The 25,167-nt window shown below is 38.7% G+C and overlaps 1 protein-coding gene across 1 annotated transcript in view; it reads left to right on the forward strand.

Annotated features, from left to right (window-relative positions):
* The window catches only part of OXCT1 (3-oxoacid CoA-transferase 1), a 151,756-nt gene that overhangs the window by 20,633 nt on the left and 105,956 nt on the right, over positions 1-25,167 (forward strand). The window contains exons 6-7 of the mRNA XM_042875525.1: positions 2,823-2,929; positions 8,717-8,777. Coding sequence (XP_042731459.1) covers positions 2,823-2,929; positions 8,717-8,777 — 168 coding nt within the window. The remainder of the gene's footprint in view (positions 1-2,822; positions 2,930-8,716; positions 8,778-25,167) is intronic.

Below are 25,167 nucleotides of genomic sequence, written 5' to 3' on the forward strand. Positions count from 1 at the left end.
TTAAACCACAAAAAGCTCAGTTGATGCATCCAGGAAACGTTCGACAAAATGAAATGCTATTTAGTGTGAGTGTTCAAAATTACAAAGATATCTCTGTGATCTCCAACAGAGAAACATGAACTTGAAATTAGGTGGAAATTTTGAAGAAGGAAATAGCTTTCAGGTACTATGACTGTGTTTGAAGAAATGAGGATGAGGTTAGCGCTCTGAGTTCTCATTATGCTGCAACAGGTGTAATCTCTTACTCAAGAACATCTTACGGGTAAAGATAATGTTTGTTTTTGTCATAGAATCATAGAACGGCCTAGAGCGAAAAGGACCACAAAGATCATTTCATTTAAACCCCTCTGCTATGGGCAGGGTTGCCAGCCACCAGACCAGGCTGCCCAGAGCCACATCCAGCCTGGCCTTGAATGCCTCCAGGGATGGGGCATCCACAGCCTCCTTAGGCAACCTGTTCCAGTGCCTCACCACCCTCTGTGTGAAAAACTTCCTCTAATATCTAACCTAAACTTCCCCTGTCTTAGTTTAAAACCATTCCCCCTGGTCCTGTCGCTATCAACCCATTTGAACAGTCGTTTCCCCTCCTCTTTATACGCTCCCTTGAAGTACTGGAAGGCCACCATGAGTTCTCCCTGGAGCCTTCTCTTCTCCAAGCTAAACAAGATCAGTTCCCTCAACCTTTCCCCGCGGAAGAGCTGCTCCAGCCCTCTGATCATCTTAGTGGCCCTCCTCTGGACTTGTTCCAAGAGCTCCACGTCCTTCTGTATTGGGGGCCCTGAATGCAGTACTGCAGATGGGGCCTCACAAGAGCTGAGTAGAGGGCAACAATCACCTCCCTCTCCCTGCTGGCCACTCCTCTTTCAATGCAGCCCAGAACACAGTTGGCCTTCCGGGCTGCAAGCGCACACTGCAGTCTCATGTCCAACATCTCATCCACCAGGACCCCCAAGTCCTTCTCCACAGGGCTGCTCTCAAGGGGCTCTTCACCCAGTTTGTACAAATACCTGGGATTGCCTCAGCCCAAGTGCAGCACCCTGCACTTGGCCTTGATGAACCTCATTAGGTTCACATGGGTGCACATAGCCATCCTGTCTAGGTCCCTTTGGATGGCATTGATTTATGCACTGATATTTTCATTATTGAATCATTACAATAGTTGTTTTTCCTTGGATTTCTTATTATGGAATTATGATATTTTCCTATTTGAAGGAATCTTGTTTGTTGAAATACCTTATGGTTTTGATAAGAATTTTTTTTACCTTTAATATTTGTTAAGAATACTTCTTGTTCTTCTCAGTCTTTTGCAAAGCCAGTAACATCTCTTATGTGACTTGACTGAATCAGTGTAAAGTGCAAATAACATTTCATAAATCTCAAATCTGCCTCCACAGGCCCACAAAACTAACTTTTGATATGCTTTTACCAGATTTTCTCCCCTCTGATAAGTATTAAATAATGCTACAGCAGTACTGTGTATACTCTAACATTCTGTATTGTTTAAATAAATGCTGCTCAGTGTTTCTGTGTATGATTTGTGTCTTGTCTACTCGATGGCAGCAATCACCAAATATTCACTGCATCTTTTCTAGGACGATAAATTGTTGTTTTCTTTCTTCTTGCTGTTGTTCTTTCATTTCTGCTATGATTCAATGCTATACCTAATAATGGAAATGCCTAATGAAGAGATTAGATATTGATTTTCCTGGGTATATCTGTGCTGTTTGGAACTGAGGTCTTGAATGTGAATCCAGTAGATTTAAGTAGCTCTCATTCAAAGCCAGATGAAGAAGAACAACGTTCTTGAAGAAGCCACATTGTGGCTGGAGGATCCTCAGTAGTTTCAGGCTCTTAACAGAGAACTTGTGAGGGGAAAGACAGTTCTTCTAACTTGTCTTTGGTAGATTGAACTCCCTCCATGGAAGTATGACCATGTCCTATTCTAATTGTTTAGCAAAGTCTTGTTGGACATCAGTAAACTAATGGATGCAAAAATGAGCTTACCCCTGTTGAATTTTCTAATTTGAATTCAATTCTGATTCTTTTCTCTAAAGTGGTTCAGTTCTGAGCTTCTCTTGTGAATGTGAAGAAAATGTAATTATGTTCAAAATAATCTAGTGATGTCTGCTAGAATACTATTTTCTTAGACTTAGTTTTCTATGTGGGATATAATTCATGCGATATTTTGCTTCCCAACCCCAATTGTTATGAGAGATTGTGTGTCTCTGGTCGCTAGTCAGTCAGGAGAGTTTTTGTCTTGGAAAGACAAAATTTTGTATTTATTCTTGAAAAATACATTTTGTTTTACAAAGCTGCTAGCATAGTACCTGTTCATCTGTTACACATTCTGACTTTCTGCACATTATTGTTACAAGTATTGATCATAAAGATAGTGAGAACCAAATGAAATTCAGCCTGTCAGATGATCTGAATCGTGTACTCAGAATCAAATTTTCTTTATTTAGATTCGAGGCTTCTGCTGATGGGCAGTGATTACAAAGCTTTTCAATACTTCTGCTTTAGCAATTTGTTTTTTAATTATTTGCAAAGAGCATGTCTAATTCCAGTTGATGGAGTGGTGGAATATGTATTTTATTCTGTTCTGTGTATGGTTCTTCTGGTATTTTGCTAAACAGACACCTTAGGATGAACCAGAGGTTTACTACCTCTTGGTGCTTTTCTGTGGTTATACACTTGATCTCCATTTATTCAGATAGAATTGCATTAAATAAAATAGTTTGTAAAATTATCCCTGCAAAATAAATACATGAGAGATCTATTTGAAGAAATCTACATCTCAATATTGTACTTTTTTTCTGTAGGTGCGAGAGTTTGATGGTCGTCACTTTATTCTGGAAAAGTCCATTACAGGAGATTTTGCTCTCGTGAAGGCATGGAAGGCTGATCGTGCAGGAAACATCATTTTCAGGTATGACTTGTTTATTAGTTGGAAAACCTTTTTTTGATTGTTGAGATAACAAAAGATAAGAAGCCTTGTCTCATATGATGCCAAAATAATGTCTTACTGATTTCAATTTCATTCATGTTGTCTTTCCTTACTGTCAAATTGTACTGCTATTAAAAAAAACTTATTCTGATGATGTCTGAGAATTCAAATGCAGTATTAAATAAAACATTAGTAGTTATAACTTTGGTCTGCTATTCCATATTCATAATGTTGATTGTGGAGAAAGGTAGTGATGTTGTTTCTTTCCATTTTTCTGTTAATTTGGGCCACTTTTATTGTGCAGCTGAAGGCTGATACAAGAGGTGTAGGATCATGTATATCAGAACAGAAGGAAGCTAAGTCAGTTTTCTGACCAGATAGTGTTGTGAATGCTTGATTCTGTCCTCAGATAAGTGCATTTTGAGTTTGTTTGTTCTCAGTTGTCCAGGGGGTGACATCATATGAATTTAAACATCTTTTTAGTGAAGAACAAAGGCACTACACTAGAGATAACGTAATTTATTTGGGCTGTTACACTTGTCCTCTGTTTTTTCCTGAACTGTAGCAAGAGAGATTTGCATATGTTTAATGCCTGGTTTTTATTCATTTGTTTTATGGCTCTCAGATGATTAGGTAAGTGTTACAGCAATTAGTTGCAGTTTACTACATGAAGGTGCTGAATAATGCAGTTTTTTGTTGTATATATTGAGAGCAACAAGGAGTAAGTGAAAAAAAAATCTGTATGAAAGATAGGGGTTAGAGTACTGTTTTGTAGATGTATTCAAGTGTATACATACACATGTATTTACAGAACTGCATTTTTTCTATACATTATATAGTTAATATAATATTAAAATACTTGGAAAATGAAGAGAGAGCTTAATTGACCTAACTCTTAACACAGAATCATAGAATGGGTCGGCTTGGAAGGGACCACAAAGATTATGTAGTTCAGCCCCACTGCTGTGGACATGGTTGCTGACTGCTAGATCAAGCATTAGATCAGATTCCCCAGGGCCCCATCCAGCCTGGCCTTGAACAGTTCCAAGGATGGGGTATCTGCAGCCTCTCCTGGCAGCCTGTTCCAGCACCTCACCACTCTCTCTGTGAAAAATTTCACCTGACATCTAATATATCTCCTCTTTATAATTTGAAATCATTACCCCTTCCCTATAATTCTCTATGCATGTAAATAGTTGATTTCCCTCCTGTTTATATACTGGAAGGCTCCAATGAAGTCTCCCTGCAACCTTCTCCTCTCCAAGCTGAACAAGCCCAGCTCCCTCATTCTTTCCCCACATGAAAGGTGCTCCAGCCCACTGGTTATCATTTTGGCCCTCCTCTGGACCTTCTCTGAAAGCTCTCTATCTTTCTTATGCTGTGGGCCCCAGGTCTGGGCGCTGTACTCCAGATGATGCATCAGAAAGGCATAGCAGAGGGGGACAATCACCTCCTTTTCCATGCTGGCTGCCCCTCTTTTGATCCAACCCATGATACACTTGGTCTTTCAGGCTTCAAGTGCACACTGCTGACTCATGACCACCTTTTTTGTCTACCAAGATCTCCTATTCCTTCTTTACGGCATTGCTGTCTAGTTCCATGTCTAGTGCCATGACCCAAGTTCAATACCTTTCACTTAGCCTTTGTTGAGCCTCATTAAGTCACAAGGGCCCACCCTTCAAGATTGTTTAGGTTCCATTAGGTAGCATGCCTTCCTTCTGTAGTGTGAGCTACACCACTCAGCTCAGTGGTCATCAGTAGGTCATCAGTAAACTTGCTGTGAGTGCACTTGTTCCTACTGTCTCTGTAATTGATAACAGTATTGAAGAGAGATGGTCCCAAGATGGATCCCTGGGGTCACTACTCATCACTGGCCTCCCTCTGGGCATAGGTAACTAAACAATTTACAGAATCACAGAACTGAAGGAGCTTGAAGGGACCTCTAGAGATCATTGAGTCCAAAGCAGGACTCGATCATCCCCTTACTAAAGCAGGCACCATAAACCAGGTTGCACAAGTTGGTGTCCACATGGGTCTTAATACCTCCAGACAAGGAGACTCCAAAACCCACTGGGCAGCCTGTTCCAGTGCTCTGTCACTCAAACTGTGGAGAAGTTCTCATGCACACTTGTGGAACTTCCTATGCTTCAGTTTGTGGCCATTTCCCTTTGTCCTGTAACCACACATTACTGAAAAGAATCTGGCCTTGTCCCTTTGCCTCCCACATCTTACATATTTATAGACACTGATCAAATACCCTCTCAGTATTCTTTTGGAGGGTTGTGATCAATGGTTCTTTGTCAGGATAGAGGCCAGTCACAAGTGGTGTCCCCCAGGGGTTGGTCTTAGGACCAGTGTTCTTCAACATCTTTATCGACACAGATGATGGCATCGAGTGCACGCTCAGCAAGTTCGCAGATGACACCACGCTGAGCCGTGTAGTCAAGACACTGGAGGGAAGGGAAGCCTGTCTAAAGGACGGGTTGGAGAAGTGGGCCCATGTGAACCTAATGAGGTTCATCAAGGCCAAGTGCAGGGTGCTGCACTTGGGCTGAGGCAATCCCAGGTATTTGTACAAACTGGGTGAAGAGCCCCTTGAGAGCAGCCCTGTGGAGAAGGACTTGAGGGTCCTGGTGGATGAGATGTTGGACATGAGACAGCAGTGTGCGCTTGCAGCCCGGAAGGCCAACTGTGTTCTGGGCTGCATTGAAAGAGGAGTGGCCAGCAGGGAGAGGGAGGTGATTGTTGCCCTCTACTCAGCTCTTGTGAGGCCCCATCTGCAGTACTGCATCCAGGGCCCCCAATACAGAAGGACGTGGAGCTCTTGGAACAAGTCCAGAGGAGGGCCTCTAAGATGATCAGAGGGCTGGAGCAGCTCTTCCGCGGGGAAAGGTTGAGGGAACTGATCTTGTTTAGCTTGGAGAAGAGAAGGCTCCAGGGAGAACTCATGGTGGCCTTCCAGTACTTCAAGGGAGTGTATAAAGAGGAGGGAGAATGGCTGTTCAAATGGGTTGACAGTGATAGGACCAGGGGAAATAGTTTTAAACTGAGCCAGGGGGGTTTAGGTTAGATACTAGGAGGAAGTTTTTCACACAGGGGGTGGTGAGGCACTGGAACAGGTTGCCCAAGGAGGCTGTGGATGCCCCATCCCTGGAGGCATTCAAGGCCAGGCTGGATGTGGCTCTGATCTGGTGGTTGGCGACCCTGCCCATAGCAGGGGTTTGAAACTTGATGATCTTTGTGGTCCTTTTCAACCCAGGCCATGACTCTTTTCTCAAGGCTGGACAGACCCAGATCTTATAGCCTTTCCCCAGGCCCTTTATCATCTTTGAGGCCTTCTGCTGGATTTTTTCCAGAAGATCCTTGCATTTTTTTTTTGTACTGGAGAGTCCAGAACTGGTCACAATACTCCAGGTGAGGCCTGAGCAGGGCAGAGTAGAGGGGGAGGATCACTTTCCTTGTCCTACTATGGTCAATGCAGTTATTCCTCCCCAGGTGCAAGACTCTATACTGGCAACTCTACACACTATGCATTCCTTATTCACTTAATAGTTCAGCTTTCAAATTCATATCTCTCCAGCTTAGAAATAGAGATGTGGTGTGGGACCATGTCAAAGGCCTTGCACAAATCCAGGTAGATGGCATCAGTCCCACCCTTTGTCTGCTGATACTGTCACTGTTGTAGAAAGCAACCAGATTGGTCAGGCATGATCTGTTCATTGGTGAAGCTACTAGGCTGTCTCAGATAACCTCTTTCTCATATGTGCCTTAACTTGTCTTCCACTAGGGTCTGTTCCATCATCTTCCTGGGTACATTTGTGAGGGTTGCCAGCCTGTAGTTTCCCAGATTTTCCTTTCAACCCTCCTTAACAATGGAAATGATGTTTCCCTTTTTCCAGTCACACCATGACTTTTCAAATATGATGGAGAGAGCTCTTCAGGAGTAAAACCTTTTTCTTTTACAGGAGACAACTACTTCTGAAACAATTTTCTTAAATCTAAAACAAGTTCCTCTCATTCAGATTGTGTAAAATATCTGTCTTCCTCCTTATCATGAGCTCCTTGAAGTATTCAAGGCTGCAGGAGGTTATCCCAGAGCCTTCTCTTCTCCAGCCTGAATAACCCCAGGTCCCTCAGCCTTTCTTCAGACAATTGGTGGCCGTAAATAAACATTTTGAAAAGAGTTGCAATCTATCCCATTACCTCTTCTCATTTCCATGCTGAAATGTTTCTTCTAGTAACTTTTTACCTCTATTTAACAATAATTTTATGTTAGTTTCTTTTACCGTCAGATTATCCAGTATGATCTTGAAAGCATCTTTTGCTCAGAAAAGTAGTCACTTGGGATGACACACTGAACTCTTTATTTCTGTCTATCTTCTCCCATCTAAATTAATTTCCTTGCTATTTTAATTCAGTTTTGAAACTTTATTTCCTTTTTATTTTCTATTCTGCCTGGTTGAAGGATTTATTTCCTGTAATCACTACTGCTAAGGCTGTATTCGAGAACTAAGTAAAGGATATAAACTCAAAATCTTTTCTTTCATACTTTTGTATTCTTACATTCGTTTGTTTTAACACAGCCACAGACTGTCCCTTCTGAAGTGTCTGTTAAAGACTTCACAGATTATGTGTATTGCCAATAAAAGAGAATTTCTCAAGATATGTGTTTTGGGACATCGCTTCCATTCTGTGGGTATCTGCAGTAGGAATTAGTGTAAAAATGCATGGCATGTTGGGATTTGGTCGTTTCTGTTCCCTACCCCTCCTGCAGCCACGAGGTGGCAGCAGCATCTCAAAGTTCAGCATAGATATGCCATTAGGCATGGTCATTAGACTAAGGGGTGCAAAAATGAGGAAAAGGTATTGGGAAAGAAGAATGGTCCAGAAGAAAACCTGTCCCTATGGAAAGGGGAGAAAAAGGAGATATTGACTCATGTGGTGTCTTGTTTTCATGCATTTTGAAAAAAAATAAAACTAACAAAAGCAGAATTCCACCTTTTAAGACAGTGAAACCCCATCAAAATACACATTTTTTTCTTAAATGTTTTGCTCCACAATTTTATTTCCTTTCTGGAAAGTACAGAAGGGCAGAAATGGATCACTTGTTTGTTCCTCTGTCTAGGATGTTGGTGCGTATCTCAGCATGGTTATATGCATATCATGTCTTGCTTTTACTCCCTAGAGGTTCTTTTCCTTGTTACAGAAGTCCTAAGTGGAAATACTTAGGATTAATGCCAGAGTCTTGCATTGGGTGCCAAAACTAGAACAGCTGTTTCAATCAAGAGAATTTAATTAAGTTTTCTACTGTGCAAAATGCTAGTCTAAGTCCATGTAGCTGCTTAGTCTAATTTATGAAGACATGTAGGATTTGGGATGGTGTGCTTGCTTCCCTATGGAGATGATTTTTATTCTTTGTGCAGAAAAGTTACATGACAATACTTTATACAGCCCAGCTTGCTGTTGCTCTTGAATCTGATAAATGATATCAGTAGCATTCCCAATTTCAATTGGACAATGTGTTGATTAAAAGTCAAAAGAGCTGTAAATATTCTCTGATTTAGCAAAACGTAATTTTATTTTTTACGTATCTTAGACATTATGGCATATTTTTTTTCCTTATTTCAATTAGACTTTTAGATGTTCAACAGTAGTATCTGTGGTGTTCATATTTCAGAGATTCTTGTGTCAACTTGGTTCTGAAATGTGTTTACTTCTTAAGTTTTACAAATTACAATTTTTGTTTTTATTTATTTATTTATATTTCAGGAAAACTGCTAGAAACTTCAATCAACCAATGTGCAAAGCTGCCAAGACAACTGTGGTGGAGGTAAGGAGATGAAACACAGTAGGCTCTATGTCCCTGTAGTCAACAAATCCCTTTGGCTTGCATGCCATTCTGGGGACAGAGTTCTTTTTTTTAAATTAGTTGGTGAATTTCTTATATGGAACTGTGGTCTAGTCTGTTCTCTTGGACTAGCTCCTACTGACCTTGTGCTCAGTTTTAGTGATCAGTTTATCACTTTTCATCTGATTATGGCTTGGACTTTGTTTGCTGTATTGAGCCTTTGAAAAGTTTTATATTTATTAACTAAAAAAATATGTGGATTAAAGAAAAAACAGAAGACTTAGCCTGTGCTTGAGGCCTCTTGTTATTTATTTCCTTGAGAGAATTCACAAAGATTATTTATATAAGACCTGATAATAAACACATAACAACATATATTGAGCATATCGTGGCTTTATCATAGACGAGGTCTCTAAAAATAAATAATGTCAGTCACGTAGATGCAGGCATTTGGTTATGCCTTGTGAAAGAAGTTGGGCTAGGTTACCTATAATTTTCTTCCAGTCTTTCAGTCTTTTATCTTTTGTCTAAAACTATATGGAGCAGCCTACATTGGAGGTGACATGAAAGTTGTTGGAACTTAGTAATATTGGTGACTGCTTTGTTAGCTTTTTCTCATCCCACAGGAAGGAGAAGAGTGAGCAAACAACTGTGTGGTGCTTAGTCACCTCCTGGGTTATACCACTGGTATAACTCCCTGGTAAATTCTTTATACATTTAATAAAAGCCTAATATGATTGACAGTAAAATGAAAAGAAACTTCTGTAGTGCACTTTCAGTAAATTCTAAGAAGAGTGTTAAATTGGAAGTGTCCCTTCTTAGTTTATGTTCTTGTTTGTTTGTTTTTGTAAACCTCCAGAATAAGATATTTGGTACAGAAACATCCCCAGATAACACATTTAGGGAGTTATTTCTTTATGTAGTATAATAGCAAAATATACCATACTATAGCATAATATACCATAGAATTTGTTAAGTGACTACTGACTTGTGAAAACTTCATGAATTTTTACAGCTGTTTTTTTCAGAGAAGCTTAAAAGTGTTTTTCCTTTTGGAAGTGAAATAAAAAATCTTTTTTATTCCCTTCATTCTAGCTGCTCGCTTTTCATACTTAAGTCTGGTGCTTAGAGAATCTGAGTAGATCAAAGTCTTCCACCTGCATGCCATTTCATTCTCCCTCTCTACTCTTCTACCCACATGTAATAGTGTAGAATAGAATTTTCTTGACAGGGAGCAACAACTATGTGACATTTTTTCTTGGCATAGTTCCATGTAATGTTTGAAAGATCTGCCTTCAAGTTTGTCCGTCTTTGATCTTGGTGCGGCTATATACTGCTATAACTGACATGGTTTGGCAAGATAATTAATATTACTTTACAACTCTGTACAACTAATTAATGGGCAAAGAGGCATAAGCAGAGATTTAAGAGAAACTGCTAGCTAAATACAATACCTCGAGTTGACTTTTAAGTATCTTTCTTCTGAAATGGAGTTCAAAATGCTGTGTGCAGGATTTTAGAGTTCAAATTCATAGTGTTGAATAGAGATGTCTCAGTACTGTATCTGGAGTACTGAGGGTTATCAGTCTGCGGCTGTCTAGGGCTAATCTCAAGATAGCTGAGGTGACTGCATAGAAGTTCATTGGGCTTCTTATCTGCATTGTTTGAGGCTGGAGGGTGAAATTCTCAATCTCACAGAGAGATAGGAAAAAAAAAATTGAGTAGGCCAGTAATTCAGATTTTCCCTTTACAGCTGGGGTTCCTGATATCTGTTCCCAGCTTTTTTTTTTCTTCTTTTTTTTTTTCCCCATCCACAGACCATTTAACTTAATGTAAACAGGCAGGAGTGGAGATTTGAAGCCATCCCTGGCACTGTGAGCTACAGGTCAGACCTGTCTCCAGAATAATGCAGTAATAGCATGGGATATGCAGGACTGCAGTTTCTCAATCTGACGTTCCCTTTCTGAGTTTGAACTCGGAGCTTTGTTCTTGTACAACCAGACTCATGATGGCAACATCTGCTTGTCTAGTACAAAGCACCAAGCTGAGGCTACCTACGTAACTAGGTAGCAGAAATAAAAAGCACATCCTTCTGTGTTTCTGGTTTTGAGATTTTTCTGTTTAAAGTGAATGCTGTAGATACACAAAAACATGATTTGTTAATTCTGGTAGCTACTCTGCTGGGTTACTTGTTTCCCTTCTCTGCTTGTTTGTGTACTTCCAGTTTTATTCAGTCTTTTGGAAGCAGTCTCTTTTTCAGTAGTAGAGCTTTGTCAAGCGTTAAATTGGAAGGATGGATACTAGGCTATTCACCATCCCTGAATGTGTTGAAAAAACATTTGGATGTGGTGCTCAGGGACATGATTTAGTGGATTGTTGCTAGAGGTAGGGGGTAGTATGGTTTGGCTGCATTTGAATTTGATAATCTTTAAGGTCTTTTCCAACCTGAGCAATTCTATGATTCTATACGAGTATGTCTTTGTTCGGTTCTCTTAAGTACAGTGGAACAGTATAACTTGAATTTTGGGAGTTAATTTTGATCAAAAAATGTATCCTGCTGTGACATGAACAAAGTAAAAGATGGAAAACCTATCATTCTCTTTGGGCTTGTTCCAGTGGTTAATCACTCTCACTGGTATAAATGTCTTTTTACTGTAATTAATTTAGATTCCATCCAGTGCTTTTGCTCTCTTCTGCTAGATTAAAAACCTTTCTGGAGCTGGCATTTGCTTACCATGGGATAACTTCTCAGTTCTGCTGATGTGATAAACAGATCGAAGTCTTAATGATTCTAATTGTAAAATATTTTCAGCCCTACCCCTTTTATATCCTCCTCTCTCTGTTGTTTTCTGAAACTTCACAAATGTGACCAACAGAAATGTCTTCAGTACTGATAATAGTGCTGTCAGCTACTAAGGTAGAGTTATTTTTCTGCCCAGTTCTGCTGCATTCCTGCTTGTGCACCCCCAGACTCTGCTGATCATTTCATGCGGGTTGCCTAGGCAGTTAGCTGTTTACATCTTGTTAATAATTTTCTGACATACTTTAAGAAAGGTATAATTAATGATTTCCAGCATGAATTCTTTAATTATGACAGGTATTTATTGTTAACAGATGTTGTATTTTGCTTTAGAATTCTCTTGTGTTCTACGATAATGCTGTTTCTGTCTTAGGTTTTATTAGTCCACCAGTCTTTTCCCAGATCTGTTTCAGTGGAATGACACTAGACTTAGTGAGATCTGTATTTCCAAGGGGATATAAGTACTGGAGATCCAGTCTTAAAGTGCAGGAGGAATTGATTGCATTGGTTAACCTGTTGTAAGATATCTTGTGGAGCTCTGAGATCTTTTGACATGCATGCACAGTAGAAAATATGTTTTTCTTTAATGTATTAAATATGCTTGAGTTCAGGTCAATATGGCATTTTACTCTGTTCAAGAATGGGAAATACTATTTTTTGTGAGAATTTGGAAGGTAACTTGGCAGTGCTTCCTGATGTGGAGGATAAGAGCAGAGCAGTGGTTCACAGACTGGTAGCTGTTGCTTACTTAAAAATACTGTTTGTCTTAAACAAAGCTGTCTGTGTTTAGAGAGGGCAGTGAAAGAGGCTGAAGAAATAAGGCTGTGCTGTTATCGGTTAACGTCTTGTTGCTCACAGATGAGGGTTATGGATTTTAAAATTTGCCTTGAACAAATTTCTGGTTGAGATATCCGAGCTTCAGCTTTGTTTGTCCTGACAGACCCCCAGGCAGGGGGTCCTGGTGGATGAGAAGCTGGACATGAGCCAGCAGTGTGTGCCTGCAGCCTGGAAGGCCAACTGTGTTTCTGGGCTGCATTAAAAAAGGGGTGGTCAGCAGGAAGAGGGAAGTGATTGTCCCGCTCTACTCAGCTCTTAACGAGTGGTTGGAATCCCTGCCCGTGGCAGGGGGGTTGAAACTAGGTGATGTTTGAAGTCCTTTTCAGCCTAGGCCGTTCTATGATTCTATGCCATAATGATAGTGCTGAAGAGTTTGAGGGATGATTTTAGGCGTCGGTTTTTACTCTCTGTCCTGGACAAGTATACAGCCCCACACATCCTTACGCTGCATCTGTTCCCTGCCATTGTTCTCTGTTGTGAGACCTCCTGAATGCAACTCTGGCATAGCAGTTTGAGATCTCAGCCATGGCCATGATGTGTCTGTGAGTGGCAACATTCAATATATTTCGACATACTTATTCACTGTTTGAATATCCTGTTCGAATTATTTTCTTTATCAAATTGCAAAAGGATGGTTAAATATATCTGTCTGTGTAAACAGCATTTCCACCTCAAATAACATCACAAGAGGAAAAAAGAGAATGTACTTTCTCATGAAAATACATTAAATAAAAATCATTAAACCCTGTATTTTATCTCTGGTTGCCTGGTAACAACACTGCCACGTCAGTGAGCATCATTATCTCAGGTACAATGGTCTGTGCACTGAGGGACAGAAGCAGGCTGAAATAAGCCATTTGTAACCTGTTATCTGTACTAAATAACAGCATTGCATTTTATTGAGGAAACTGAAAAATTAACTTTTTTTTTTGTTGTCTGCTTCTCCAAATGCTTTAACACCAGCAAAACTCTCCTTGTTCTGCACAGCCTTCTTCTGAGGAGTTCTGCAAGGCTTTTACATAGTGTTAATTTATAGTTAAATGCCTTTACGTACTATTTTAAGGTGGAAAAGTAATCTCTTTCCTCGCCCTGGCGCTCCAGCGATGGAACTCAAGCCAAACCCTTTTACAGGAAGCCACTCTCAGTTTGGGATAGGCTCTGGCTTTGCACTAGGATTTTATGGGAGACTTCAAATCAGGATTTGAGATCCAGAAGGATGTGGAACAAAGGCATACACCCTCCTCTTGGACACTTACTGATCTGTATTGATATAGCCTTTTTCATTAGTTGTCTAGGTACTCAGGGATGACTGACTGTGCTTAGGGGTTGGTTGGTGAAAGCCCTGCCAGTGGACTACAGTGGACAAATGTTTTATTTGGCACAGGATGGACTCTTGACCTTATTCCCTACCATTGTCACATCAACTCTTAGCACAAATGACAATAGAAATGTAGTTTTCTTAATGTATAAATGCTAGTGTAAAAAAAAAGTTTGGATGTGTGTATATATATATATATATCTTTGGATCTAAAGCATCTACGGGTATGTCAGTACATACATAGGAGGAGTGGATTGATATAACTAGGTTGTGGCTGCATTCTGAATCAGAGATGTTTATGGATGCAGATTTAAATAAACATGAACACAGTTTCTTTAGGATAAAGGAGGATTGGAAGAGTAATAGAGTTTCACTTTGAACACAATTGGCACTATCTCAAATGCAGAAAAGAAAAATGACAGGAAGTGAGAACAAGGTCAGGTATCCGAGGCAAAATGTTAAAAGTGCAACCAAACAAAAAAACATAGATGCATTGAAGCAAACTCAAAAAAATTCAACCCAATGCAAACTAAAGAAAATGTGAAGGTAGCAGGAAATCATTAGGAATACATACATAGTGGGCTGACCAGAGACCCAATCAAGAGAGTAAAATTAACAGTACAGCATACAAAGAAAGCTGATCAGTTTAAAGCTCTTCCTACCTCAGTTTTCAATAATATTAAAAAGTATTTTAGCTGTTATGTACAGAAGGTTAAAGAACAAGTCTGAGTAGGAATGGAGTTGAATTGCAGGGGTTATGTCTTGGAGAAGCAGCTCATGGGAACATTTGCGTACCATTGCTAGAGTAATTTTAGTTTGGTAAAAGGAAGTCCACTGTCAGACTTCAGTGCTTTTTTGTTGATGTTATTGCCCTTCATGGTATTTGATTTCTTCCTATTATCTGTGTATATATTAATCATGGAATCATAGAACAGCTAGGGTTGGAAGGGACCTCAAAGATCATCTAGTTCCAACCCCTGCCATGGGAAGGGTTGTCAACCACTATATTAGGCATTAGATTCAGTTGCACAGGGCCCCTTCCATCCAACCCGGCCGTGAACAGCTCCAAGAATGGGGCAACCTCTTTAGGCAGCCTGCGCCAGTGACCATCTTCTCAGTGAAAAATTTCCCCCAACATCTAATCTACATCTCCCCTCTTTTAGTTTCCCCCTTGCCCTATCATTATCTTGCCTCCTGCTTATGAACTTCCTTTAAGTACTGGAAAGCTACAGCGAGTTCTTCCCAGAGTCTTCTCTTCTCCAGGCTGGACAAGCCCGTCTCCCTCAGCCTGTCTTTGTAAGAGTGGTGCATTCTTGTGGCCCTCTTCTGGACCCACTATGATGGCTCTGCATCATTTGTGGGTTGGGGTCTGCACACGGGGTGTTTCAGATTGGCCTCATGAGTGCAGAGAGCAGAGGGAGACGATCCCCTCCCTCACCCAGCTGTCGCCTGTCTGTTGGTGCAGCCCGGGATTCTGCTGGCCTTCTGGGCTGCAAGCACATAGTGCTGCCTCATATTCAGTTCTTCATCTACCAAAACTCAAAAGTCCTTCTCTCAGGGCTGCTCTCAGTGAGTTCTTCTCGCAGTGTGTACGTACAATTAAGTTAGCCCTGACCTAGGTGCAATATAGAATCATTGAATCATAGAATCACTAAGGTTGGAAAAGACCTAAAAGATCACCCAGTCCAACCGTTCACCTATTCCCAATAGCTCCTACTAAACCATGTCCCTCAACACAACATCCAGCCTTTCCTTGAACACCCCCAGGCTCGGTGATTCCACCACCTCCCTGGGCAGTCCATTCCAGTGCCTGACCACCCTTTCTGAAAAGTAATACTTCCTCATGTCCAGCCTGAATCTCCCCTGCCGTAGCTTGAAACCATTCCCTCTGGTTCTATCACTAATGACACGAGAGAAGAGGCCGACCCCCAGCTCACTACAACCTCCCTTCAGGAAGCTATAGAGAGCAATGAGGTCCCCCCTGAGCCTCCTCTTCTCCAGGCTGAACATTCCCAGCTCCTTCAGCCTCTCCTCATATGGCCTGTGTTCCAGACCCCTCACCAGCTTTGTTGCCCTCCTTTGAACACGTTCCAGGGCCTCAATATCTTTCTTGCAGTGAGGGGCCCAAAACTGGACACAGTACTCGAGGTGCGGCCTCACCAGTGCTGAATATAGGGGAACAATCACCTCTCTGCTCCTGCTTGCAACGCTGTTTCTCATGCAAGCCAGGATGCCACTGGCCTTCTTGGCCACCTGGGCACACTGTGGGCTCATGTTCAGCCGAGCATCAATCAATACCCCCAGGTCCATTTCCTCTACGCAGTCCTCCAGCCACACCGCCCCAAGCCTGTAGCGTCGCCTGGGGTTGTTGTGGCCGAAGTGCAGGACCCGGCATTTGGCCTTGTTGATATCCTGCACTTGGCCCTGTTAAACCTCATTAGGTTCATGTGGGTGCACTGTTTAGGCCTGTGCAAGGGAGAATGAGACAGCAAAACATTTTTACAGCTATTGTGCAGATCATCTTGAGATGTCTTGAGAAGCATTGAAATAAACTGGACAAGATGAGATGTACTTCAAATGTGTAATTACAGTGCATAGCATATTTGGTTATCTACCAGTTGTTGTGGGAAAAGAAAAAAGAAACCAACCTACAAAGCCACCCTTAATTTAGCTTTAGGATCTGGCATAGGCTTTCTATCAGTTTCATCAGTGCACTGACTTCTCGGCAAATGTTATCATCTGCTGATTGACTACAGACTTGCTTTAGCATATTCTTTTTGAATGTTGCATTTGTTCTTAATATAAGTGACAAGTATAAGAGGATGTTTTTCATTGAATATTATATTCATCACATCAGCAATGATTTTCTGAAGCTGACTGCTAAGTAAGATCATGATATTAACTCAAGAATGTATCAATTTAAAAAGGAAAAAAAGAAAGAAAAACGAATGCAAAGCTTTCAGCACAGTGTTATGTAGGGAGGTAAAGCTGTCTGAGTAGCAGTCAGTAACAATCTTATCTGCTATGAATTTTAACCATTTAGCATTCAGTACTCCAGCAATGAAGTGCCAAATCTGAACCCACATAATTAGAAGTTTATTCTCTTGAAAATCAGAAGCATGTAAGAAGGGTAGCTTTGTAGGTTGGTTTCTTTTTCTTGTTTTCCATAATAATTTGTGGAAAACCAAATATGCAACGCATTACAATTACATTTGAAGTACATTTCATTATCAGTGCTCACATTCTATGTCATGAGGATTTGAAAATGAATAGGTTTTAAATATACTGTAGATTGAACTTCTCATTGTAATAATACGTACAGTGAATCTGTGGTAATTCTTATGCCTTGTCATGTTTTGAATGTGTTGATCAGTGAACAATTTCTGTCTTTGTTGAAAATCACATTTCACATGATTATTTTGCTAAAAAATGCTGCAGTGAGAGTTTTAGGCATGATTCAAGGAATTTATTTGCATGTATGTTTCTGTTTATATCTTAAAGCTTGAATTTTTTTTTTATTGTGCTTTTAATAACTTTTTATCATTTCTGATAGATTCCTAGCAAAAAAAAAAAGAAAAAATTGACATTCAAATTGAAAACATTAGAAGAAGATGGTTCACAGTGTGAGTAATACCTACTAGCATGAAACATGCATTTTATAAGTGGCCAAAATACTGAGTTTTAAAAAGCTGCAGTCTAGTAACTATTAATGCAGTGAGAATTTTTGAGCAGTCATTTGAATCAGCAGAACAGATTTTAATCTTTTCTTGCCGCACTCTTCCCTGCAAGTGCTTTAAAAACAAACTACTCAGCGAAGGTGATGATAGCTTTCTAGTACTTGAAGGGGCCCTACAGGAAAGCTGGAGAGGGATTTTTGTAAGTGTGTGTAACAATAGGACAAGGGAAAAATGGCTTTTAACTGGAAGAGGGTAGATTTAGGCTAAATATTAGGAAGAAATTCTTTGCTGTGAGGGTGATGAGACCCTGGAACAGGATGCCCAGTGAGGCTGTGGATGCCCCCTGCCTGGAAGCATTCAAGGCCAGGCTGGATGGGGCTTTGAGCAACTTGGTCTAGAGGGAGGTGTCCCTGCCTATAGCAGGGAATTGGAACGAGATGGTTTTAAAAGTCCCTTCTAGCCCAAACCATTCTATGATTCAATGATTTAAAGCTAAGTGAAGAACTGAGGTATCAGTACTGTTTTGACTTCATGGAACGATGATTTTTCTTTTCTGGTGTGGCCATTTATTGTTGTTCTAGCAAGGAGCAAAATATGGTGGCCCACAATGGATGCAGACCACAAAGTAGCTTTTTATTTCCATCTCCCAAACAGATGATGCCCTGGTGCTCATTTGAAAGGAGACTAGTTTTCCATATATTCCCAGATTATATTAAATTGTTTCAAATGAACTTGAACTGATAAATTTCAGTGTGTGAAAATGCACTTTCTTTTCACTGATATTCTTTTGAATTATGTGCTGACTTTTTTGCCGCTTGTGATTAAGCCAGAGAAAGCAAGAGCTAAATGATTTTTTAATAACGTCATGTTTAAACTTTTTTTTAAGATTATAGAAAAAATACACAGATTTAACTTTTTTTTTTGTAAATCTTTGGAATAAATTGGAGGTGTATCTTTTCATTTCTTCTTCTCATTAAATAAAGCACTGACAAGCAGTGAGCAGAGCTGGGATATATTCCTGATCATAGCAGGGGAAGTGTGTAGACAGTATTTTGTGTAAGCATGCAGTTGGTGCTGTGCTAGCTTCTAATCTAATTATACATATGGATTTTGGAAAGAATGTTTGTTCCAAATTGCAAGTTCAAATGTGATGTTCTACATTTAAGACTAGAAGAGCTGATTTTTTCAAACACTGAGGGTCAAGAGCTGCAAATGAATTGACTAACACATATATTAGGTTTTTTTAAATAAACAATTTCTCAGTGGAAATATTTCTGGGTACTGTTTTTTTCCTCTATGACCTTTGAGTTCGAACTTGTATTTTTTATGGTAATTTTTTTTACCTGTTTGAATCCCAGGCCAATGGAAAGCATACTGATATCTTATGGTTCACCTTGTACTTTTTAAGTGAATTAGATAAGCTCTTATGCACCTTCTTTTCTATTAATTTGCTCTGTTGCTTTGATACGTTTTGTTGTTTGTGTGTTTTTTTTGTTCTTGTTTTCTATGTGTTTATGTCTGAGGTGTCTTACAGCTTTTTAGCATCTTGGGATAATGCCTGGTAAGAAGCAGGCTTCCTAGCTTGCACAGCAGCACATTCTTGATGCTGTGATACTTGGTCAAATTTTGTGAGGCATTTTGGAGAGCATTTTGTGCTTTGTGTCTATGCCACCAGCCAGCAGAAAAGGACCAGAAGTGGACCACCTCTTGATTTCCTGAGCTGAATGCATAGACGTTCAGTTTCTCCTGGCATTCATGTATTCAGAAAAGCAGTTTTTACATGTGTTTTACCCTTCTATTATACAGATATGTGGTGGTAGATGTAAGGTGTTGAATTTATTCAAAATTATATCTAATCTGGGATCTAAACAAGCACTAGATTTAAGGGAGTCAATTCGGTCACCATACAAGTAGAAATGTGCTGTTAGTGGTTGAATATATGTTAACCAATTGTATCCAAGTTAGTTTTCTGGGAAGTTCATGGGAAAGGGTGACCAGAGGAGTTAGCCACTCCAACATCCGCTTCAAAGCAACAACTGAACTTTTAGTCACAAGAAAAATGTCTAAGTGAATGTGTAGGCTTCTGAGAGTGCTGAAATTTTCGGATATCGATACAGGAAAGATACCTGTAATTAATGTATTTCTATTTTGAGGTCACTGAAGAGGGAAGGGTTACTAAAAACAAGGGGAAAAATAGTTCAAGGTATGTAAGAGTTGGGAAATAAAGCCAGTCAGTATTACCTTGATCTGCTTCAGTAGTTATTCCCTGTGATTAATAAATGCAGAGAGAACAGAAACTTAGTATGACCAGGAGATTAGAGGTTGTACTTGCTATGACTTATTCTCAGATGTGCTAAAGACGATTCTGCACTGTTGCTAGCAGGAATGAAATAATTTTCTTGTTGGATATGAGAAACAAAACTACGTTATGTATTCTTATAATATGAAATGTTGAATTTACATGTTTATGTCAGTTTCAGCTTCAGATAATAATTTTGATTCTGTAAAGCACTTCATTATTGTTATTCTTTGCTCCCATCACATGTCTAGTGATCTCCTTTCTGGGCAGCATTCAGGAAGGGTAGTGTTTAAATGCAAGAGCAGTTTTATTTTTCTTAAAAGTTGTTGCTTAAAATCTCGATGTTCAAATTTCTCTAGTTTCTGATGAAACTGTGGAAATTCTCTGAATGCAGTTGTTTGCTTTCTTCATGCCTCTTCCTTGGAAAATACTCAGACTTCATTCCTCTTCAACATTGCAGAAAAATTGTATTGGTCTTGAATATTTTGGGTTTTGGTGATTGGTTGTTTTTGGATAGCTGCTGTGATATTGAGGATGGAATGTATCTCTGTGATCCACCTTTGGGAAAAAGAAAGTAGTAAAATGTACTGGAATTCTGAGAAATCTTGTAAATAACAGCTGTTCGTAAGGAGTTTCTGAAATAAGAAGGACAACTAATTAATTATGTGTGTGGAAATAACGTGCCATTTCAAGATGAAGTGTTTTTTGTCTTCTTCATTGAAATTGCAGTTGTTATTTTTGCTTTCATTTTTATTTTCTTTCCAGAGAGAACCACCAATATAACATGATCTGTTAGAAAATAGCTACTACTGCATGATTTTACCCCGACTGCCTTCCTGTATATCTCAAGCTTAGCATGCTCTTCTCTGATTCTTATTTAAGATGTTTTCATTGGACTTTGGAGTGGTTTAGGAGGACTCACATAAACTGTGAAATACAAAGAATTCCTTCTTAGGTGCTGCAGATGAATTTTCTGTTTTTGTTTTAAATTTTTCACTTCCTCCTTCTGTACTGTAATTACTCTTAATTCGTTTTTAATAGTCAAGCTCAATTTATCTCCTGACATTTAAGTTACATTTCTTCAGATGTGTAGGAGGTTTGAGATCTTTCAGTCTCATTTGTCATTTCTTTGATATGAGTAAGAAAATACAATCTTTTGTAGAGATTAAAGCTGAGATTTTGGGGGTTTCAATTCTTCTCTATGATATATGAACAACTTTAATTAACAAGAAAGTCACTTACTTATTTTTAACTTGTAATCAACTCAGTGATTTTCAATCTAATGTATTTTGAAAGTAAGAAGTGAAGTACAGGAATAATTTGTTTAGAGTTTATATTGTTGACAGTGTACTGTTCAGGATGGGAAGATTTGGAGTATGCTCAGTAATGTTATTCAGCGGTCATAGCCATTACAGATTAAGCAGGTTCTTTGGTCATTAGGTAGCCCTTAACAAATGAGCAATTTGTTCACTGATGGGATTTTTTACAAGTTCTTTATTTCCCATTATTTTAGTAATTTGAAAACTGCGTAATGCAATCTAAAAAATGACTTTCCAAAGTTGTCTTTTCTATTTTGATGGAGTAACATCAGCAGTAAATAAAAGTTGGCAGACAGTGCTTTTTTTTTCTTTATCTACTTCACAAACATCTTCAGGAAAAATTTACAAGGTTCATTTTATACATAGAGTCATTTTTACAGTACACGTTTATTGGTGGATCTAATACCAGACATTTATTGTGAAAACTACTACTCTTTCACAACTGTACGTACTGGATAAAACTATCCATTCATAAGAAAAAAAAAGGCCTCCCTTCAAGAAATTTCTGTATTTACTAATTTCAGTTATAATCTTGAAACTTAAGAATATTGTGTGTATTGGTTGTGCTAAAATTTGACTAACACTTAAATGTTTGGAAAAGTATAACTCTGTGTGGTGGAGCTTCTCCAGAGATTTTCTTCAGATTATTTCATTCATGCATACATGCACATAGCTTTACAGATAGATGCATTTTATAGATAATGAAGTATACTTTCTATTTTTCTTTTAGTTATTACCCCAAAACTGCTAGGTGTGAGTACAGAGAGCAGGTAGTGTATATAGCGCAGCCTGTGTTTTCTTTGCTGTCAAACTACAGTGTAGAGGAAAACACCATATGCATGAAACGAGAAGTGGCCATTTCAGGAAACAGAGGTTAGCAGGTGCAGGAAATGTGAAAGAACTGACTTAGTAAGACAGAGGCAACTAAAAATGGAATTAATTCTAAAGACTTAGGGAAAAGAAAGGTGAAAGGAATATGATGTAGCTGGGGATAAATTATAAGAATATATAGCTATGAGGTGACAATCCTTGGAAGGTTCATGTCAGTTTTGCTTCTGTAATGGTCAGAGTTGAAATACTGGCCACATGTCTCACTGCATTTTATCTACAGTGTTCAGAGACAGTAACAGTCTACTAGAAAGCAGAAAGGCATTAAGGTACATAGATTCTTTGTTGATGTAGAACAGACAAAGAACCTGCTATTCCTGTATTGCAAGAAAAGGAAGCACCCAGTGAAATTACAAGACACGATGAAAAATATTTTTGTGCAAGAAACGCAGTGGTACAAAATGTTTTGGGTGCCAAGGAAACTTTGACAAGTTCAGAGTTCATCAGAAGCTATGACGTAAGGTGGTCTATGCCAAGCCTTTGACCACAGAGATTCCTAAACTGCATGTTGACAAGAAACCAGGTAGAATAACCAAAAGTAGTTCTTTAAGCTTCCGTTCTTTACCAAGAAAAAGGGTTACTGGACTGAAAGGTCTTTCAGAGTGAGTTATATCAGTGCCATTAGCCTCAGTGTGAAACTGAACTGAACTTTAGATTTCTGCTGTTCCCCTGCACCTCCTCCGTACACTTATTAAAAAGTTTATTCTAAGTCTGGCAACTTCATTCATTCTAAGACCTGCTTTTATCGGATGACTTAGCATTTGCTTTTCAGTATTTGAAAGTGTGCTTCAGGAATTTTTATTGACTGATGGCTGTTTCATTACAATGAAAGCTGGCAGGAATTGAAATTTCATGGTGTGGCTGATCTTAGATCTAGGAAAGCACAGAACAGAATTCAGAACATCTCTTTTACCTCCTTGCATTCAGACAGAAATGACTGAATATTAACCTATTTTGCTCTTTCCTCCATCTCTCTGGCAGTCTTCAGAGTATATTCCATTGTTTTACAGTACTAAAGCTTTTTGTGAAAGTTCAGTCTAAATAATTAAAATAATTAAGACTTTTTTAGTTGTTTGTCATTAGCCATGGGGAATGTTTGATCACAGTTTCTGACTACCTTCATTCAGACTTTTCTTCAGTAGACCAGATAGACATGACTTTTCCTCTTAGCTGTTTTTTGTTTTTTAAACTTCTAATGATTTTGTAAATGTTGCAATGAATTTTGCAGAGACATACTGACTCTTTGAGCAGTAAACTGAAGAAGTATTAAAATAAGGTTCTACCTAGCATCTAAGGGGGTAAATTTATTTCTTCTATTGTTTGTTGACATGTTTTATTCTAGTTCCATTCTACTGAGTATTTTTATTATTTCAGTTTGATGAACTGATGAGTACTGTGATAATGAAGATAATTTTATGGGGATTTAATAAAGCTACTTTAAAAATAAGCAATTTAGAAATGTGTAGGTTTGCTAATTTTCCCATCCCCCTCCTCATTCTCAGCCATTCTCCTTCTTTCCACCGGTTCTGTTTTTGACTATATTTTTTTTTTCCTGTATAACAAAGAATTATGTATTCTTGTCTGGCTATACTTCAGTTTTATTAAAACATATTTAAAACAGCTGAAAATTTTTCACATATCATAAAGCATGTAATTAGGCAGCAGAAACTGGTTAAAAAGTGAGTACTCAAAAGTCTTTCTAGGTTCAAGCATTTTTACATGAATAGTTACTGTATAATTACACCTTCTTTTCCAGTTTTTAATCAAGAATGCTGTTCATTATCTTAATTACTGGAAGCTTATAACCTTCAAGGTTCCCGTTCTTTCTCTAGAAGTCCTTAGAAACTCTGAGTTAAAACTTCAGAATACTAGCTGAATTTCCTTAAGTGAAAGTAAACCAAACTACTTTAAAAAGGGGAAAATGGATGTAAATTACAGAAGGAAGTGATATTTTTAAACAAGTGACCATTCATTCTATGAGTGCTGATACCAACATGAGTGACAGAACACTCTTGTGAATCATAGCAGGGAACAGCTTTTATGTTGTACTTGCAGATAAACTACTATTCAGAAAGTTTGAATTTATTCATTCTACTTCCATGTGACTTCAATGACTTCCATTGGCAACAATCAGGCAAGATTTGCAAGGACATATACACAGGAAGGAAACTGATAATGTGAAACTCTTGAAACAATGAAAGAATATTTGAGTCATGAATCAGAGCCTACTGGAAGAGAGAACTCATCTCATATGGTCTTGAGATTACTCTTTAATTTTGCTGATACAGGAAAGCTGTACGAACTTTCTACCTTCTATCACTTTGGGATTAAGATTGAAAGTGAGCAAGTGATTAGGACAGTCAAAATAGAGACAAAATATTTTGATTTAACAATTTAAAAGGTACAGGAGGTAATCTGCCTTGATTAGTTATCTTTAAATGTTTTGCTACATTTTGTATCTCTTTGGTAGGATGTTGTATGATGATTTTAGGTGTGTATAGGAATTTGTCTGTATGTGGCAAAATAAAGGTAATGTAAATTTAGTATGTGGGAGAAATAGTAGAAGGATAAATAAAATGGAGAGTAAAACTTAACAATAAAAATGTTTTTTAAAAATTCATACACAACCTTCTGATTATTAGTACAGATGTTCTCCTTTGTATCTGTGAGTGATTGAGGATTGGACTGTAGATGTGATACAAAAAAGACTTACAAGGGAGTAATATTAAATTACAATATTACAATATTACAATTGCAATATTAAAGAGAACTGAATATACCCAGCTATAGAGCTATTTATTTTTAGATTATTGTTCTTATCTAGAAAGATGTTTGGGTTTTGTCTTGCTGTGACTCACTGGGTCACAGTAGTGCTTATTGGAAAGTGAAGGTGCTGGTTCCCATGGCCATCGGATTTTCCATTTCACTTTTGTAGGCCTAGCTTCATCTCTAGTGGCAGTGTAGGCAACACTACAAGAGTTAGGCTGCCAGCAATTTTCAGTGTTTCATTTAGATCATCAAATCATGTTCCTGCTCTCCCTTTCAGAGTTTTTCCTTTTTCACATAGACATCCTGATCAATTTCGCTTGGGGAACAGAATGATCTTTCAGGCATTAAACATAAACTTTTAATCCCTTTTCAGAGTTGTATTATATTGCTATGTAGGTATTTTGACATACTTAATTTTAATTACACAATTAAATGTATGATTGATGCCTCCTAGATATTTCTAAG

Source organism: Lagopus leucura, unplaced genomic scaffold (assembly GCF_019238085.1).
Source record: "Lagopus leucura isolate 7727_CA_CO unplaced genomic scaffold, USGS_WTPT01 Super-Scaffold_100014, whole genome shotgun sequence".
Taxonomy (NCBI): Eukaryota; Metazoa; Chordata; class Aves; order Galliformes; family Phasianidae; genus Lagopus; species Lagopus leucura.